This window comes from Papio anubis, chromosome 9 (assembly GCF_008728515.1).
Source record: "Papio anubis isolate 15944 chromosome 9, Panubis1.0, whole genome shotgun sequence".
Classification (NCBI taxonomy): domain Eukaryota; kingdom Metazoa; phylum Chordata; class Mammalia; order Primates; family Cercopithecidae; genus Papio; species Papio anubis.
This window is the reverse complement of record NC_044984.1, coordinates 66,123,532-66,144,576: the sequence shown is the minus strand read 5'-3', so window position 1 is coordinate 66,144,576 and position 21,045 is coordinate 66,123,532. Positions and strand designations below refer to the sequence as shown.

At 35.4% G+C, this 21,045-nt stretch overlaps 1 protein-coding gene across 1 annotated transcript in view; it reads right to left on the bottom strand.

Moving 5' to 3' along the window:
- Nucleotides 1-3,683: 3,683 nt before the first annotated feature.
- Nucleotides 3,684-21,045, bottom strand: part of RAB21 (RAB21, member RAS oncogene family) — a 34,281-nt gene continuing 16,919 nt past the window's right edge. Inside the window, exons 4-7 of the mRNA XM_003906779.4 lie at nucleotides 19,293-19,356; nucleotides 11,228-11,282; nucleotides 10,658-10,746; nucleotides 3,684-7,802 (exon numbers count right to left, since the gene is read on the bottom strand). Of these exons, the coding sequence (XP_003906828.1) occupies nucleotides 7,660-7,802; nucleotides 10,658-10,746; nucleotides 11,228-11,282; nucleotides 19,293-19,356 (351 nt within the window). The 3' untranslated portion in view covers nucleotides 3,684-7,659. The remainder of the gene's footprint in view (nucleotides 7,803-10,657; nucleotides 10,747-11,227; nucleotides 11,283-19,292; nucleotides 19,357-21,045) is intronic.

Sequence of the window (21,045 nt, the reverse complement as noted above, 5' to 3'; positions counted from 1 at the left end):
AAATTTACTCACCTTTTGTGAACTAGGAAGAATGCAAAGTTACTTGTCTATAACCAACTAATGGGATAGTGTGTGTGTGTGTTTTAACAGATAATTTCGCTCTATTTTCTCCCCAGAAAGGGCCAGGAGGAATAGATGATTTAACTTTTTATATTATAATATCAAAAACATCCTTAAAAAGACACCGAAAACATGTTTAGAAAATTCATATTCATTAAACTATCTTTCTGACTTATATCTTCAACTTCAGAGAGGAAAACAGGGACCCACACTCTCAAACTGGAGAGCGCATTTAGAATTACACAAACTATCCTACTATGACTCAGGAATGGATTGTGTTCTGGCTTACTGTGTGGTGACAAGGCCACATCTGTCAAAAGCAAAGCAAACAATATGATTGCTTTTTAAATTGTATTTTTTCTAGGTTAAAAAAAATTACCACAAAACCAAACCAAACCAAACAAAAATGGCAGCTGTCTAAATAAGCAGAAGGCATCAGTTTATTCACTGCTACCACAAAATTTGGAGAAGCAATTTGGGTTAGAGCATCACTCACTTACACCCTTGAAGCTACAAAGTAAGTTATTCAATTTTAATCTGGCTTGAAAAAATGTATTATTTGCAAAATTCAAAAACATTCTTTCCAGCTTTACCTCAAATTCACTGTAAACTTCAACGACTGTCATTCTAATTACCTCACTCCAAAAGTTTGGCAGGTACATATATCAAATACAGAATGTGAACATGTGTGCATGGGTGACCTTATATCCCCATATAACTTACTTATATCTCGGACTATGGGCAACAGGTATCAGCTCCTCATCTCTAGGTTCCAACGATAAAGGAAGGCACTTTGGCTATCTGGTTCTCCCATGTATGCACACTGGGCACACAGCAGTTTGTGCACTGGGCATATACAGAAGGCACTCAACAAATGAGTGAAACTGACCAAAGTCATAAAAAGCTGAATGTTTTAAATTTTTAAAAAGACAATACAGAAACAATTATTAAACTCACATATGTGCTTAACCTGCTTTCTGAATTTTCATTTAAAGTCAAACATGAATAAATGCATTTGTTCTGGGGCACACGTTATACCTTGTGTCATAGCACACATATGCTAAGCTATAGTCTTGACAGTGCAGAGAAGATCCTATAAATTGTTGGACACTGCAATGCTCCCCAAGTAGGAAAATACACCAAGAGGATGAGCCTAACCCAGAGTTTTATGTGTATTAAGGAGCCTGGACTTGCACATTGCTCTTTCCCAACCCTATTTCCACAGAGGATAGCATTCAAGAGTTTGACTTACTTTCCCAGAACGCTACAGTTTTTAAGCTTGATGTATGATAAACTTACATCTTAAAAGTCCTTTAAGTAGTTAACTTCTAGTTCCAGAACTATCATTGCTGATTTAACTTGCTTTAAAAATGTATGATTCTAGGGTGGGCATGGTGGCTTGACTGTAATCCTAGCACTTTGAGAGGCCAAGGCAGGAGGATCGCTTTGTAACTAGTTCAAAAACCAGCCTGGGCAACAAAGCGAGAGCATCTCCACAAAAAACAAGAGTTGGCCAGGTGTGGGTGGTGGTGGTATGCACCTGTAATCTCAGCTACTTCAGAGTCTGAGGCGGGAGGATTGCTTAAGCCCAGGTGTTTGAGACTGCAATGAGCTATGATCATGCTACTGCATTCTAGTCTGTGTGGCAAAGCAAGACCCTGTCTCAAAAAAAACTTCTAGAAAAAGAAGTATGATTCTAGCTTGCCTTGGTAAATTGGTCAGTTCAGGGTGGAATTTGATATAGGGTAGAAGTTCCATTCAGGGAACAGAAAATTTACAAAGGCCAAATGTAAAACTGCATAATAAAGACACAAACCAAACTGTTAACAATGGTTACCTCTAAAAAGGGATGTGGGATGATGAGGGAAGGGAGATCTAAAAAGGGACTTTTGTTTTTACTCTGTATTAAAGGCACAGATCAAACACAAGTTTGAATTTTTGGTAGCATTATGTCCTGTGTTATGGGAGTTGCTGTTAGAGTTGTGTAAAGACTTGTTTTAGTTTATCTTGTACTTTTCCCCATCAATTATACCTTTGCTCTTTTGCCTTCTTCCCTCCAATAAAAACGTATTCTGAGAAGAGAATCTGCTAAAGTTAACTGCTAAACTTTATATACTAAGCAGTCAACTGTCAGCCAAAAGTAATGAACTTCAAATGAATTATAAGATGCCTTCTAGTTTCCTGATTCACAAGCTTAAAGCAGACCCTGATTCTAAGCATTGGCTTGCATTTGAATTCTATGATACTGACTGGGCATGGTGGCTCACATCTGTAATCTCAGTACTTTGGGGGGTTGAAGTGGGAGGAGTGGTGAGACCAAGAGTTCAAGACCAGCCTGGGCAACATAGCAAGACTTCCCATCTCTACTAAAAATGAAAAATACAAAAATTAGCCAGGCATGGTGGCTTACACGTGTAGTCCCAGCTACTCAGAAGGCTGAGGCAAGAGGATCACTTGAGGCCATTTCAAGGATGCAGTGAACTATCACTGAGCCACCACACTCCAGCCTGAGTGACAGAATGAGACTGTCTCAAAAAAATGAAAATAAATAAATAAATAAATAAATTTGGATACTAATGAAATCCACCTAACAGACCAGATTCCTTTTCAGGTTTCATGGAGTCAGAGGCTGTAAAAAAAAAAAAAAAAAAAAAAAAAAAAAAAATCCATAAAAAAAGAAAAGCACCGAAAAAAAAAAAAAAAATTTTAAGTTTTCAAGGAAAAAAGGGGTGAAAAAAAAAAAAAAAAAAAAAAAGCAAGACACATCCATAGAAATGCGAGAGGAGAGGAAATAAAATGAAAAAGTCTGTATTTACCAAAGAGCTCCTAGACATGTTGGCAAGAGAAAAGGCAAACGGCAAAACATATGGATGAGACACAATTTATGTGAAAACTTAAAACCCACAATACTATGTATTTCTATATGTAAACATATACATATATTAATACATAGCAAAAAGATACTTGAGGAGTATATACTAAAGACCAACAGTTACTACCATTTGGGAGCACTACCAAAGGGCACTTTGACGATATATATTTTTTATTCTTTCCCTAGAACATTTTCTTACATAATTAAATACAAAATGAGGAACTTTTACATTTCTAGGAAGTACTACATATGATGATCTCCTTAAAATAGCTTGCTACTATAAGCTAGAGTTTAGCAGATATCACTGCTTTCTACTTTTCAACATACTTTATCCTTGCTATCCCTCACCTTTCTCTCATTGATCTACACATGTTCAAATTTAAGGAAATCACCTTAGCTTTTCCTTAAATACTTGATAGTGAAGAGATGACACCGTTGCCAGGAAGTATCAAAATCAAGAATGAGATCTAGTATAGTGGGAATAAAGGCCATCGAAGTAGGCAACCACACCTCCTCTTGACTTGTGGCTTTAATGTGATGCATTTGAAAATATGTGCAGACTTCTAAAGAGAGTAAGATGCTTTAAGAAGAAGAGTCCTAACTGGGTATGCTGTGTAACATTAACTCATCACGTTTACTCACGTATCTACTGAAGAGAAAATGTTGCAGTAGAGGGGTTAACACGCAAAAGCAGTTTTCCAGAAAAGCAAAAATGTATAAATCCTAGATAGCACAAGAACTGCTAAAGGTCTATCAATTAAGTGGTATTTATTTAGAAGAGAAGCATTTCTGCTTGAAATTGAAAACTCTCTTAGGAGTATATTTCTAAATTTTTTCCATTACATGACACTATTAAAATATTACAACTAGGAAAATTTTGCTCAAAATTGCAACTGTTTTCTTGAAAAGATAAAGGCCATCAAAGTCAGACATATGTGTAGCACGAATTTTGGTCCAGAACACCAAATAAATTACTCTGTTATAGTTGATTACAGATAACAGAACAGCAACATACTAAAATCAATGCATATGATGAAATCAAGTAGATGCGGTTCAATGAATCCCAGCTTGTAACTATTAAAGCCTAGGTAATGCATTTTGTAATTTAGAGAAGAGTACTTAGGGATCTACTCAGTCTTTATACCTTCAGACATTATCGTGAGGCTCCTGCTGGTCACTACTACTATCTATATCCTTTTCCAGAAAATCTCACCATCTTAAATGGTCACAAATTATGTATTCCCTCTTTGTCACACTGAATCTACAGAGAAAACGGAAAACTCTACAATGGCAAACAAGTCAAAAGATAAATTCTAAAAGTTAAAGGCACAGATCAAACTACTTTTAGAGATAATATAAGTGGTAATTATAAGAGTAAACTGTATTATCTGAATATGTAAGGTCAACGATGTAGAATCCTGGTAGCACTTGTAACACAGAAAATTGCAAATTATATAATAAAAGAAATAAACAGTATCACAATCCATTTTCAAAATGTTCTTAATATTTGGCATAATGCATAGTTTGCCTTAATTATTAACTCTTTGATAAAAGTAACGTACTTTTCAAAGTGATTTTAAAAACTGTCAGGTTGTAGTTTTTTATTTACTTGACTTCCATTCTACTCCTCCCTACGCTCTTTCCCTATTTTTTAAATTTTATCTTTCATTACTAAAAATCTAAAAGTAAAGTACTACTCTTCTTCCTTTAATGTCAAATATAAAGTACTCCACTAATAACATATGGCTACTATTAAAAAAAAAAGATTTCAATGCAGTAACAGCCATAGCTTTAGGGTATTCTCAGGCAACACCCCAGACAAAACAAATTTGAACACTTATATTTCATACAATAACATAATGCTTTTTTCTTTTCATATTACTGCTTACCCCAAAAGCACAGCAATATACATTTTTAAAAACAATCTTCCCCTGTAATTACAATGAAAAACAAGAAGCAGAATACTCATCATCATTACAGAAACAATGACTGTATACTTTTAACATTATATTCAGGTATTTTTAACCACTATCTTAAACCAATTTTTAATTATATAATTTAACTGTATATGCTTACCAGTTGAAAAAATACTGGCTCAACCTACCTACTGCTTTTAATGCACAATGTGGTAACCTGTATCTTCCTCCTAATAGCACAATTATCAGAAAAAGAATGCAAAAAGTACATTGGAGAAATGAAGAAAGTATCAGAAAAATTTCCTCAGCCTTGGTTTATCATCTGTCTTTCCTTTGTATATATATTGAAGTTGACTGGACCTCTTTCACTACTCAGTTCCTACCCAAAGACCTTTCAGGTTTTAAAGTGACAGCAGCCATATCACGTTGTCTATTGTTGCCGTTGAATTAGCCTGAATTACAGGCCCTCACTAAAAAGGATAAAGAAATGCGGGAAGTTAAGAAAGATAACACAGGAACCAAAGGAGAGAAAAGAAAAAAATATATATGGAGAATAGTTATAACCCACCAATAATTATCTGGCAGTTCTGGAGCAGAGGTTCCTATCTAGCTGTTTCATTAAAGTACGATGAAAAGCCGAAGCATAGCTCGCCAATTATCAGGCTTTAGAACGTTTTTAAAATAAAGCTCAATTTCATCTCTCACTAGTTTTTGTGTCTTTTAGAGATGGAGGTCTCAGTGTTACCTAGGCTAGATTTGAAATCCTGGGCTCAAGTGACCCTCCTGCCTCACTCTCCCAAGTAGCTGGCCCTACAAGTGCATGCCTCTGCGCCCAGCAACTCTAGTTTTTAAAACTTATTTCACTGCAATGAGAAAAGCGTATTTCCCATCTACATCTACAACAGTAAGAATGGAAAAGCTTTCTTCACTCTGTCTGAAAGAGCTAGGAGGGCAAAAACAAGTGATACTCATGATTCTTGCTGCATTCCCCCACCCCTACATAAACACTAACTTCACAGGAAACCAAGAGTACAATTACTCCATAAAAGAAGACAATTTTAGCTTATCTCCGACTCTTCCCACCCCAACTTCCTCAAAAACACATAACAGAAAAGTCTGTGTTGAGTTTAGCAAGGACAATAATTAAAGAAGGTAAAGTGAAGGCTCACAGAAAGCCTTCTAGTTTAAGTTAAAATTCTAACATCGTAACATCAGGGTGTCAATTCATTCAACTTTTAACCCATTTGGGAAGGCTTAAGTTATTAACTTAAAAATATGGCAGTATTTCTTTTGTAACTATAATCTCTTTATAGCCTCCTAATTGCTCATGTTAACAGCTTTATTACATACTACTGCTTCTTATAAGAAGTAAATCCAGGGGCCATTCCATTTTATCTTAGACATAATATTTACTAGTTTTCCAAGCATGACAGAAATGAAAAAATATATATATTAGAACAAGAACAATTTATGTTAATTTCTACAATCTGTGTTCCTTCTGTGAGCAGTGCCTGATTCTACTAAAATTAACACATTTCAGTCTTATGCTTAAGAAAAAAAATCTAATGAGGGACTAATTTATAAAGTATACACAAATATAATTCTTTAATAAATCTTTCCAGTGTTCACTATAACTGCACTACATGTAATGTTTCCATCCACAGAAACTCAGGATAGTTCTTATAAAATGAAACAGAACATTCTGTGTTCATCTCTGGCAAGCAATGAACACATAGAACTTGCTCACAAAGGATCTAAAAGTGCTGCCTCAGGCATGCTGTATGAATGAGTCTTGGTAACTGGCTACTATCTGGGTACTTCCTCTGCTCATACCACTTAACCCATCTCTTATAAAGCCTATGAGAAAACTAAAGCTTTTGCAAAAGTGAAATTCAACACGAGCCACCCAAATTCTTCTAAGGTAACCATTCTAAAGCAAAATCAGCAGAAGTCATCTCTTCTATAATAACAAAGAAACCAAAAGGCAAATGCTACTGCTCAATCATCAGATGAACTCACAGAGGCAAAAATAAGTGACAACAGCAATAATTCAAGTAAAGTATGTATGAAAATTTAAACACGACATGTTCAAGTTAAGACAGAAGTGAAGGGGAGTTATGATCTTTATATTAGTCAAAAAAGCTTAGGCATAATCACCAAATGTTAATTCACTTTACAGTCATCAATGAGACTACTGTATATATTTTTGCACCTTGCGCTTGTAAAAGCAGATAAAATATTTAATATGTAATTTACAATGTATTTTACCAGCTCAGCATACAGGATGTATACAGATTATATCAAAGTAGTAGACAGTTATGGGCCTGTGCAAACCCTGCAAAAATAGTACTTCAGATATCTGCTAATTAAAAACAAAAACAGAAACAAAAACAGTTTGCTGTTTAGAAGTGATACAATTCAAACTACCACAAAATACAAAGGGCTGCAAAAATGTAACCATTCCAACAACATATATAAGTTATTAAATAAAGATTTGATTTGAAAGAATATAAATGAAGCCTTTAAGTAGGTCTTTTCTACATGCATATTATTCCTCATTAAAGAAAAAAAAATGTAAAAAGGCCATTGGTAATTGCTTTGTTAACATTTGTAGAAAATGCCAATTCTCTGGTCACAAACTCCACTAAGTTTAGCACTTAAGGTCTCTGCAGTGTTATAAACGTAATTTAAAATACTGTTAATTCTATAATTCCATTGGTAAAATAATGTGACTTGGAATATGGCAGTCTTCATGTTGAGGGAAATGATCCACAGTTTTGTTCTGTCTTTTAATTTCTTAGGCGTACACAGTTATCCAGAAGAACAGCACCCTCCACCACTGGTCTGGGCTTGAGGTTCATCATCAATAATCTGTACACCTCGCCTTGCAGTTCCCGGCTGACTAGAGCCATTACCTTTTGCTCTCTCATCCACTTGTGCTGTTTCTATCATCCCTAAGAGAGAGAGAAAGCAAACATTATTAGGACCACAATCTTTGTGTTTTCTCTTTCTAAAATTTCAGTGTAACACTATGATAGCTATTTCTGACTTTCAACCAACAAAGAAACTAAATATAATGAACATTGTGTCAGTTCGCTAAAATAGCTTCACCTGCATGTTTTAAAAACTAGTGTCAAGTAGTAAGCTTATTTATCCAATGGTATAATGGCCACAGTGACATCAATAAAGAAAATTTTTTTTTGCTCTGAACAAATGTCTGTGTACAAGTACAATCCTTAAGATTTTCCAAACTTACTTACAAATATGTCAAAGAAGTTCAAATTATTCCAAGTAATATTTAGGGTGCAGGATTTATTCTTTGACTAGAAATGTAATACTTTTAAGTAAATGATTTTTTTTATTTTTAGTTTTGAGAGACAGGGTCTCACTTTGATACCCAGGCTGGATGTGCAGTGGTGTGATCATCACTCATTCATTGCAGCCCCTAACTCCTGGGCTCAATTGATCCTCCTGCCTCAGTCTGCTGAGTAGCTGGAATTACAGGTATGCACCACCATGCCTGGCTGATTTTTTTTTTTTTTTTTTTTTTGCTAAAGATGGGGGTCTCACTATGTTGACCAGGCTGGTCTCAAACTCCTGGGCTCAAGCGATCCTATGGCCTTGGCCTCATAAAGCACTGGGCTTATAGGTACAAGCCACTGTCCCTGACCAGATATTTGAAGAATAATGGAGTTTAAGATGAGGGAACTTCAAAGAACACAGCTGAAAGACTCACACTATCTGATTTCAAGAACTAGTGTAAAGCTACACTAATCAAAACAGTGAGACTATGATAGAAGAAATAGAGAGATCAGTGGAACAAAAAAACACAGTCCAGAAACAGACCCCCGTAGATATGGTCTCTTGATTTTTGACATGGTTGCCAAGGTTATTCAATGAAGAAAGAATAATATTTTCAAGAAACAGTACTATTAATAGAACTGGACATCTATTGTAAAAATAAATAAATAAATAAATAAACCTTAACCCATACCTTAACCACCGTATGCAAAAAACAACGAAAAATGAGTTATATGCTTAAATGTAAAACATGAAACCAAATTTCCAGAAGAAAACACAGGAGAAAAATCTTCATAGGAGAAAATTTTTGTGACTTTGGTTTACATAAAGAGTTCTCATGTAAGACACAAAACATGAATCATGAAAGAATAGATAAACTGGACCTCACTGAAACTTAAAACTGCTCTTTAAGAGACACAGGTAAGAAAAATGGAATACATGATGCAGACTGGGAGAAAATATTTACAAAACATGTATTTAACAAAATGAAGGAAGAAAAGAGGGTGTCCTTAAAATAGAAAAGGGCTCTTAGAGACTGCTCTTGATTAATGGTTTACAAGTTGAGGTATATGGGACAATCCAACAAGATGAAATAAGAAAACATTACAAATTCTATATCTACTTATTTTTAACTTTTCAAAATTTCTATTTTTTAGTTACATTTTAAAATGTACATATTAGTACTTGTACATGTTATAAAATTTCTAAATAAACATGTGGAGCATGCAAAAATTGTTTTGAAGATGTGACATTTATAACATTTGTAAGCCACTGACTTAGTACATTGCTATTTAAAAGCATTACTGGAAGGAAGGAAAGAAGGAAGGAAGGAAGGAAGGAAGAAACAAACCAAAGGAAGGAGGTTATCCTGAGGACTAGCATCACCACCACTTGGGTGCTGGTAGAAATGAGGACCTCAATCAATCCCACAACTACTAAATCAAAATATGCATTTAATAAGACCCCCAAGTTGTTATGTACAGCATTGGTTCTTATATTTTACTGTGCATTGGAATCATATGAAGCGTTTGTTAAAACACAGATTCTGGGCGCCATCCCTAGAAATTCTGATTTGGTAGGCTTGGAGAGCCGAAGAATTTGCATTTCTGACATATTCTCAAGTGATATTGATGCTGCTGATCACGGGACATCACTTAGATAATCACTATTCTAGAAGAATTATGAATGACTTGAGGGTTTTATAAAACTAATTTATTCCAAAATGTGTGTGTGTGTGTGTGTGTGTACACGATTTCATCAAATTCTTAAAAGAGTCTAAAGTCCAGAAACTCAGATATGCATTTTATTGGTAATATGAGAAATGACTTTCAGAGTATATATAAATTTATTTTCCTTTTTCTTTAAAACTATACTTTTTAATATGGAAAATTTCAAACATAAAGTAGAAAATACAGCATAATGAAAATCCATCACCCAATTTCATCCATAACCCTAAGCATCCCTACCATTATTTTGAATCAAATCTCAGACCCATAATTTTATTCCTAAATTATTTTAATGTGTCTTCAAAAGACAAGAACTCCTTTTATAAAGCATAACCACAATACCATAATCACACCTAAAAAATTAATAGTATCTTAATATAATCAAATATCTTGTTTCACAAACACTCTTTTTCACTAGTTTGACAAATCAGTGTTCAAATAAGGTCCATTCATTACAGCAGGTCATTACAGGTCTTAAATTTGTTTTAATATGTAAATTCCCCTTCCACTTTTAACACTTATGCATGTAATATTATAATACACATTTAGCCCATATCATACATATGATTTCATAACCATTAATTACTGCTTGAAACAGAACTAAAGTAGGTATTTGACCATTAAAAAAAAAAGTTACAGCACTTTAGAAATATTACCAATAGTCAATAGTTTAAAAAGAACCAATTCTTTGAAAAGTAACACTGGTGTAAAATAGATTATTATTTTTTAAAAAGTAAAAACCAAAAACCATTTCTAAACAAACCAAATCTGAATATACCTACTTTTACAAAGGTCAAGAAAGAGTTCCTCAATTCCTTTGTTCTGTTTGGCTGAAGTATGATAATGTTTTGCTCCCACAGACTCTGCATACCTTAAAAAAAAGTAACATCAGTGACTGATGTAAAATATTATTCATGATTTTGTCTTAACTGTTTTTTAATAGTAACAGTTTTAGTGACATATTAATTTATTCAAGTTTAGTGAAATTAAGTTTATATAGCTGTTTTAACTTCTCTATACATTAAATCAAATTTTAAATAATACAAATATAATAAGCCTTGAAATTTTTATAGATTAATTTGGGACTCAAATACTTTAAAAGTTTTTGTGGCTTACTGCCTATTGGATCATGATAGTTTTGTTTTATATCACTCGTAGTTTTTACTGAAGTCAAAAAGGGAAGGGCTTTATTGCCACAAGCCCAGAAACTACCATGTAAACATGCTTCACTGAATCCAATACCTCAATCTATGTTAAGAGATTTGAGTAATACCCAAATGGTAAAGCAAAATGTATAAAGAAGAAGACTTCTACTAGGGAGTGATGGGGAATGGGAGGGTCACAGTACTTACGACTCTGCTTCTTGAATGGAAACATGTCTTTCCTTTTCCAAGTCTATTTTATTACCTATTTTGAAAAAAGTAAATATTTATCTTTATACTGATTTATTTTCGTAACAAAATTAAGCCAATTCTAAATACAAAATTGCCATTTTAATTACCGGCAAAAACAATGCAAATCCCCACCAGACTTCTAAATGTCTTGAAATTATAAAGTTAAGCCTTGTGATCTGAGGGCTGACCATGCCTCATCCTCCTTCAAATGACTCAATTCATACCTTTCCTGAATCTGCAGCCTCTGACAAAGAAAACAACTTTTCCAAAGAGATGGGCACTCTTTTTTGATTTTGGGGGATACCAGAAACCTAGGGATAAACCTATGACTCTTAGCCAAGTGTAAATGATCGAAAGTAACAGCAAAATATTCTACAGTTCCCATTAACTTAAAGCCAGTCAACAATCAAGTATGGCTATCTTAGTGTTTACTAAAATATATTAAGCTAGTTTCTTGGATCCTACGAGTATTCAAGTTTCCTGGATGATATAAGCCGGTTAAAGTAAAAATTAAAGTGTACAGATTTTTAAGTACTCCACAATCGTAAGGGGAAAAACTGCATTCTTTGTTTAAAAAACAATTTTAGTGAGTTATTAAAACTTAATATATGTGTATCATGCAGATTTAAATTATAAGGTTAGCTCTCCTTAAACAATGGAACCAAGCTGAGATTATACTTTTTAAAAAAGCCACCAGAACAAAAATGAAGAAACTGCAAAATACTGATTCCTTGAACTTAAGATGACTTGACTGGACACACAGAGTGCTAAAGGTAATAAAAACAGTAGATAACGATAAGGAAAAATACCTTATGGAAGGACACTTCAAACAAACATTTTTATTCTTCTATTATGGCTTTTAGGGATAAGAGAAATCTTATAAATAAAGTTACTTTTTTTCTTGGAACCATATAGATTCTAGGAGACAATTTCAGATAAATTTCAGATAAGGCATTGAAATAAGCACCCAATAAAAGATAAGATGTTTAGCACTGAGGTGGACAAGTCCAAAGGTGGACAAGTCCAAAGGTTCAAATAATCTGATAACCTAGTTGCTGGCAACTGCTAGAAACTATCTGCCACCATAGCCTAAGAATCAGAGAGAGGGAAGTAGACAATACTAAAGTTCAGTGGATATCAACAAATTCAGTAACAAACTCTTCCTTCTTTGAAGAGCTATCTACCATAGCAAGAAGTTTCATATTAGTTCTGACTTCCTACATTATATTTGTCATTGAAAATTTTAATTATCTAAAATATGACAAAGTCTGACAGTAACCAGAGGAAAAACTGTCGTGTTATTCTGTAAAGAATGCAAAAAGCACCACCTGGTGGCCAGTGGCTCCAACAAAGAGGAACAAGATTCTGCCTCATAAAGGTAAAATAAGATAGTCTCCTACTAAAGGTAGCAGTATTAATTTTGCTTCAATTATGTAAAACCCTATGAAATTTTTTTTCCAGGTACTTAATGCCTCATTTTCCAAATTCCACCAATCTCATCAATACCTATAAAAAGAGTGAAGACAGGAAAAGTAGGCAATCACCTTACTGCCTCAAATGAACATTAGGAGAAATTATTCAGACACTGCTTTATTACTTAATAATATTTTAAATGACTAATTTTAATAAATCAGGCCATTAATAAATAGCTATCTATCTTAATAACCTATTATTTTAAACTTAAAACATTTTAAATCTAAACAACTACTATTTATTTGAATAATCAGCATTCACAATGGATTGATAACACAGAATACACTGCAGAAACCTGACTGACTAGTGACTGACCTCTTTCCAAAGCTCAAAAACCTTTTTAGTTTCCATATTTTTTCAAAAGCAAGATAGCTAAGGATTAAGGCTTTGAGACTCATATCTGCTTTAATACTACTGTGCAGCTACATACGGAACTTTCTGATAGGCTTAAAACATCTGAAAACAAGGACAACAACCAAAGTAAGCACCTACTTAAAGATACAGTACTATAAAGAATTTAAAAAATAAACAAATAGGGTGAGACTATTGGAAAGGGAGGGAAAAAGCTACCCTCTAAGTTAAGCAGATCTTCCTTAAAAATACATATTTGAATTAAGAATATAGAAGGGATATGCCCACTGCTAAAGGCAAAGGGCCTAACAATGATATAGAACTAGAATCACATCATGCTTAGACTGGATGGTTGTGGGGCACAGTGGAAAAAAGCTTTCAAAAAGCTTTTAAATGTAATAAAACTTAGTTTTTAAGTCCTTGCTTACTCCATAACTGTAATTTTTTTTTGTTTTACTTTTTCTTGAGACAGGGTCTTGCTCTGTCACTTAGGCTGGAATGCAGCGGCATGAACACGGCTCTCTGCAGCCTCCATCTCCCAGGCTCAAAGCAATCCTCCTGCCTCAGCCCCCCGAGTAGCTGGGACTATAGGCACACGCCACCACACCTGGCTAACTTTTGTATTTTTTTGTAGAGATGGGGTTTTGCCATGTTGTCCAGGCTGGTCTCAAACTCCTGGACTCAAGCAATCTGCCCACCTTGGCCTCCCAAAATGCTGGGATTACAGGCGAGAGTCAACACGCCTGGCCATAATTGTAATATTTTGGACAAATTAGTTAACCTCTGTTAGTCTCACTCTGTGCATGTGTGGCTAACAAACCTTGCAGGGTTGATGTGAAAATAAGATAAATGTAAAAGGCCTAGCATATACTATATGCTCAATAAAGAACAGTTATTAATATTAATGACATTCATCACAGTGAATGATCAAATGGAAAGTCAATATTGTTATGAGAGAATTAAAGTCCATGATAGGTAACACAAACTTACTCCTGACCTCAAATGATCCGCCTGCCTCAGCCTCCCAAAGTGCTGGGATTACAGGGGTGAGCCACCGTGCCTTGGAGGTAACACACTCTACCATCATCCTACTGGCTTCATCTAGCTAACTTAGTTTATACAACACTTGGTCTAGGAAATTTTCCCTTATCTCCCCCTTGCACCTCAAATCTAGTTGGTTTGCTTTCATGCTCTCATAGTACTCCATTCTGCATTTCCCTTCCATAGCATTTATTACAATATATAATAAGTAGCTTGTTTTCCTCTCTTTTTCTACACAAGAAACTCTGGGAGGACAAGAACCATATCTATTTTGTTTACTTATTCACTACACTATTCCCAAATCCTGGTACATAGTAAGCAATGAAGTGTTTATTAAGGATATGGGCTTGAAGTGGCAGGCAGATCTGAGTTAAAATCCCAGGGATACTTCTAACAAGCTATGTGACTTTGGGAAGTTTCAAGCTCTCTAAGCACATTTTTTCATCTGTAAAATGAAATGGTCTTCCTGCAGCATTGTCAGGAGGCTTAAATGAAATAAAAAATGTGTAGTTCTTAAAACAGTGCCTGGCACTCAATGAATGGTGACTATGATTAATAATAAATACTTGTTCAAGAAACATACAAATGTTAAGGACAGACTAGATGCAGAATACTATCAACCACAGCCAAGGGTGCCTCTCAATGGATTAATGACAACCTAGAGGAAAAAGTCTCTGCTACTGAAACATGTGGTTCTCTATTACTGGTTAGCACATGGAGTTCAGTGGCTTAGATAAGGAACTAGGAGGTTAAGTATTTAATTTACACAGGAAAATGCTAGTAGACTATATATCAAACATAAAGTTTCAAAAACATGACAAACTGAAATTTCCACTTAGCTTTAAATTGTTACATGAGAACAAGCTGGGAAAAATCGGACTGAATAGCAATACTTACAAAAAAGGACTTGAGATTTTGGATAACTATCATCTATGTAAGAGCAACTAGTTGACATGTCTGCTAAAAAGTTTAAGCAATCTCAGGCAATCCTGATAGAAGGCCAGTGTGAGGAGAGAGACAGGGCCTATAAGTACATACTAGCTCAACAACATTTGGATTCTATTGTTGATTTCCAAGTGTGGGTGACATACTCATACAGTAAAAATAAACCTAGGAGAGAAAATGATCAGGATGATCAGAATGTCTAGAAGGTAGGCCACATAAAAAAACCGCTGATCTAGAGAATTTAAGACTTAAAGTGAGTTGTTTAAGTAGTCTTCAAATGCCTGAAGGGTTATCTTATGTAAACAGAATAAATTCTTGTCAAATGTCTACCGCTATGCCAAGTATTTTTCAAATCATTATATAATCTTCATCATAACCCTGAGAAGTAGTATTATTTCAAAATTACTAATAAAACAGAAGAGAATAAACACTGAACGACTACAACAGAGAATAAAAATCAAGAAGTGGGAAAAACAATGCAAATGTCCATCAATAGCAAAACGGATAAACTGTGGAGTATTCATAAAGTATCAGACAGCAATCAGAATAAAATGAACTACAACTATATACAACATAGAGGAATCGTAGGAACACAAAGTAAAGTCAAAAAAGCCAGACACAAGAAGAGTTAATATTATATGACTTCATTTATATAAAATTCAAAACAAAACTAATTCATGCAGTAAAAAGGACAGTGACAGGGGGTGGGGAATGGCGAGGGGAAAACAACTGTGAGTGTTGGGATGAAAAAGTAACACAACTCAGGGTCCTTAGGTACTGCTTACACTGTGCGATTTTCATTTTGTGAAAATTATGTTATTGAAGATTTGTACACTTTTCTGTACATACGATGAAAAATTCACTTAAAAAATCAGTTCAAAGTGAAGGATACAGGGAGTATGATTTTAGCTAAATGTGAAGACAAATTCGTTTCTTACACTTGTCAGAAAAAATAAGTTGTTCTCCAACACCTGCGTGTATGTACACTAAATCAGAATTAACAGCACACAGTGCCTGGTACAAAGAAGCCACTCAAAAATACTTATAGAAGGAAGAAAGGTGGGGTGAAAACAGGGAATTAATTCTTAGTCCCATCCACAGAAATTTTGATTTAGTGTATCTATAATGAGGCCCAAAAACTTTTTTTTTTTTTAATTCTCTACATTATCCTAATAAGTTTGGGAAAAGTGGTAAATAAGCTCTCAGAATTCTTTTTTTTTTTTTTTTAACGGGAGACTGGAGTTTTATTATTACGCAAATCAGTCTCTGAGCTCTCAGAATTCTCCCAACTCTGAATTCCAAATAAAATTCCATGTCATACTTGTCAACAGAAGAAAGTGAGAGCTTTCTATACTTCACACTAATAATAAATATTCCATAATATTAAATGGAGTATTTGACTCTACTGGAGGCAGTAGGCTACCAGATCCAATAGTCCTAAAACTTCTTATAATATGAACATTAAAAATATACACTTTATATATAAACATTTTTAAAGAAACCAGTTCACTATCTGGCAACCACTCTCTCTGATGCTCCAGTGAAAGTATCTTCCTTGAGGTTCAATTTAATGTTATGCCTTCAACTTTTAGAGTGGCAACATAAAAGGTACTTCGTTGAACATTAAAACAAACACACACACACTTTAAACTATTCATGAGCTTATTTAACTTAGATGATTTTTTTTAATGTTACTTTGTGACCTTGGTCAAGTAACAAGCTCTTGGAGTTTCCTTGACTTTATGTATATGTTAGTAATTTCTATCTTCAGAAAGATGATCAGAATCCCAAAATATTAAATCTTCAGTCATTCGTCTACTGTGGCCACTCCCTCTCCTAGTAAGTCCATATACCACACAAAGTTACACAAAACTCAGTAATGATTAGCTGTAGCTTTGGTTCCAAACCTCCAAGTAGCCTACTACTTCAGTGTTCCAGTCTGAAATATTCCTGCCTAGCCTGACATCTAGCATCTAGATCAAAACGCAGGGGAAATCATCTTGCTCTTTTCCCCCAAGACTTGCCCCTGATCTGGGACTATAAAGCTACCAATGTAATGGTGACAGATAAGAAATGTAAACTCAAGTTAAAATTCTTGGCCGGGCGTGGTGGCTCATGCCTGTAATCCTAGCACTTTGGGAGGCTGAGGCGGGTGGATTATGAGGTCAGGAGTTTGAGAACAGCCTGGCCAATATGGTTGAAACCCCGTCTCTACAAAAAATACAAAAATTAGCTGGGCGTGGTGGTGCGTGCCTGTAGTCCCAGCTGCTCGGGAGGCTGAGGCAGGAGAATCGCTTGAACCCAGGAGGCAGAGGTTGCAGTGAGCTGAGATCACGCCACTGCATTCCAGCTTGGGTGACAGAGCGAGACTGTGTCTCAAGAAAAAAAAAAAATTCTTAAGGCTAAAAGCAGAATTTCCCCACACTGACCGTTCCATTCTTTCATTTCCCCAGATACTACCTTTGTCTTCCACTGAAATGATCCTACCCTGGCTTCTCCCATATTGTTTTTAGTATTATCAGGTATGTAGAAAAAAGAGAGAAAACAGCATGAGGCTATACATCATAAGGTTTAGTAACCTAAGAGTCAGAATGACTTCATTTCAAATCCGATCTCTGAAAGCTACCTGACACTGGGCAAGTTATTATCTCCAGGACTCAGCTTCCTCTATAAAACCCTCATAGGATTATGAGGATTACATGAGATAATGTCTGTGAGTACACAGCACAGTGTCTAGTACACTTTTATTGTTCAATAATTGTGATATCATAGAAATAACAATCTAAAGAAAAAGAGAACCAAACAGAAATTCCAGAAGTCCAAAAGTGAGTTGTAGAGTTCCTTTATACCCATTAGGAATATTCCTCCACCCTGGGATCATGATCTCCTTCTATCCTTGTGGTCAAATTTGACCATTACTCAAAAATGTGTAGTTAAATATACAGAACAAGAACACAGGCCTAAGTCATCTCCTTAATTTTATTATAAAGTAGTTACTAAACTTTTTCTAAGCAAAACCATACAGTGAAAAACAAAAGATCAAACTGAAGCAAGGCTAGGAAACTCAAAGCCCCAAGTGTTTAGTTTTCAATTTGCTCCCCAAGGCATTCCTTAGAGTTTAAATCTCCTGGAAAATCACTTCTAAATCCAAAATTCTTTTTTTTTTTTTTTTTTTTGAGACGGAGTCTCGCTTTGTCGCCCAGGCTGGAGTGCAGTGGTACCATCTCGGCTCACTGCAAGCTCCACCTCCTGGGTTCACGCCATTCTCCTGCCTCAGCCTCCGAGTAGCTAGGACTACAGGCACGCACCACCACGCCCGGCTAATATTTTGTATTTTTAGTAGAGATGGGGTTTCACCGTGTTAGCCAGGATGGTCTCGATCTCCTGACCTTGTGATCTGCCCACCTCGGCCTCCCAAAGTGCTGAGATTACAGGCGTGAGCCACGGCGCCAGGCCTTTTTTTTTTTTTTTAAAAAAAGACAGAGTCTCGCTCTGTCACCCAAGCTGGAGTGCAATGGTGTGATCTTGGCTCACTGCAACCTCCACCTCCTGGGTTCAAGCGATTCTCCTGCCTCCGCCTCCCAAGTAGCTGGGACTATAGGTGCCCACTACCACGCCCGGCTAATTTTTGTATTTTTAGTAGAGACGGGATTTCACCATGTTGGCCGGGCTGTTTTCAAACTCCTGACCTCAGATGATCTGCCTGCCTCAGCCTCCCAAAGGGCTGGGATCACAGGCATGAGCCACTGCATCCAGCCTTTTTTTTTTTTTTTTTTTGAGATGAAATCTCACTGTATCACCCAGGCTGGAGTGCAATGGTGTGACCTTGGCTCACTGCACCCTCTGCCTCCTGGATTCAAGCGATTCTCCCACCTCAGCCTCCCAAGTGCTGGGATTACAGGCATGCACCACCATGTCCAGCTATTTTTTTTTTTTGGTATTTTTATAGAGACAGCGTTTCACCATGTTGACCAGGCCAGTCTTGAACTCCTGACTTCAGGTGATCCAACAACTTTGGCCTCCCAAGGTGCTGGGATTACAGGCATGAGCCACTGCACCAGGCTAAATCCTAAATTATTCTAAAATATTTATATTAATATGTCATTCTTCCTTTCTCATATAACTTTAAAACAAAAATTACTTGTTTATAATGTCTTCAATAAAACATTAAGGAAACAAAGGACTTCTTTAAAAAAAAAAGTAAGATGCTTACCAACTATACATAAACAGATTTCATTTCCCAACATTTTCCGTAATTCTTTGACCCAGTTTTTTACCTGTATATACAAAAGAGCACACATTAAAACAAATCCTGTTAGAATTACGACTATCACAACATCCAAAAACTTAACACTGTCAAAATACCTCAGAATTTTAAGAGTCTATATTATTTAGTTATTACCAGAAATGATTCACTGAAGAATCATTTATTGCCAGATAGTATTGCAAACCATATACACATAAACACAACAATGGAAAAATACACAGAAGCAACTCTTACTATAAACTTGCATCAGTCTTCCACAGATCCAAGCAAAGCTATTCACTAGAGAAAAAGTGTATCAACTCCAGCTTCTGATAATAGATGCTTTACAATATAGATTACCAGTGTCACTTTGGACTTAGGAATATGTGGGTTTAAAACAGTCTTTTATACCCTAATTGATTCCTAAATAGAGGGCATAGGAGCTTCAGTGTCACATAATAAAAGACAAAAAATAAATAAATAATTTATATAAGCACTAAAAAAATTAAGAGTGCTAAAATAATTTCATCATTTAGTGTATGACAGGGTTTTGCAACCTTGGCAATACTGACATTTTAGTACAGATAATTCTTTGTTGTGAGGCACTGTCCTGTGCAATGTATGATGTTTAGTAACATCCCTGACTTCCTACCACTAGATGCCAAGAGCATCCGCCAGTTGTGACAACCAAAGATGTCTCCAGGCATTGTCATCCCCTGTAGAGAACCAATGATATACAATAACTCCAGTTATGAACTGATTCTCCGGTATGAATGCAGCATAATAGTAGACACAGTTGGCAGTAAACTGGAATTAAGTAGATTACTCTTTTGAACTCATGATTTTAAATGTTGATTATAATAACAGAATAAAAGGCAAACTTGGACACCTGCCTTCATTCTTTGCAATGAAATTTAATATGGATGTAACCAAATCACACTGAACTTATATACCCTCCTGAAAAAATACACGTGTATCTGTAAATTCCAAAAATTACATTAGCCATGTGGTAACCACTTACTGTGCATCTGGTTTTATAGTGTACAAATGTAACACTTCCACATTCCTATTCTCTACAGAATGCAGAGGAACTACCTTTGGCAAACCCAAAATCCTTACAAAAGCAAAGGTAGTTATCATCACATTATCTTTATAGCAGCACTGAATGACAGTTTTCTCAGTATAGCCCTACCTTTTTGTTTCATTCACATATATGTATAAAGTTTTCAAAGCATTTAACTTCCACTCTTTATTGATTTCACATAAGAAAAATTTGACCATATTGGCATAAAATATACATCTTCATCACCTCAAAAGAAACACAGCAGAATCTAATTATGTATTCCTCTCTTCCATGTGCATATAGTATCACAACCTACTAATCTAATCATTTTTTTTAAAAAAAGTTTGTTAGTCATTTCAAATTAGATACCCCTCCACAAGCACTCTATCTATTCTTTACCCCATACATTTTTGGTGAGTTAGAGATGGTCACAAATTCTTTGTCAATCCTCCCATCAAATATGGCAGAGTCAAATTCCCCACCCTCTGAATTTGGGCTGGCTTTGTAACCTGCTTTGACAAGACAATGTGGCAGAAGTAATGCTGTGCCAATCCCAGACTTAAGCCTTAAGAAGGCCTGGTAGCTTCTACATTTAACTCTTGGGATCCAGTTGTCATATAAAAAGCTTAAGGTAGAACACAGAATAATGAGAGAGCA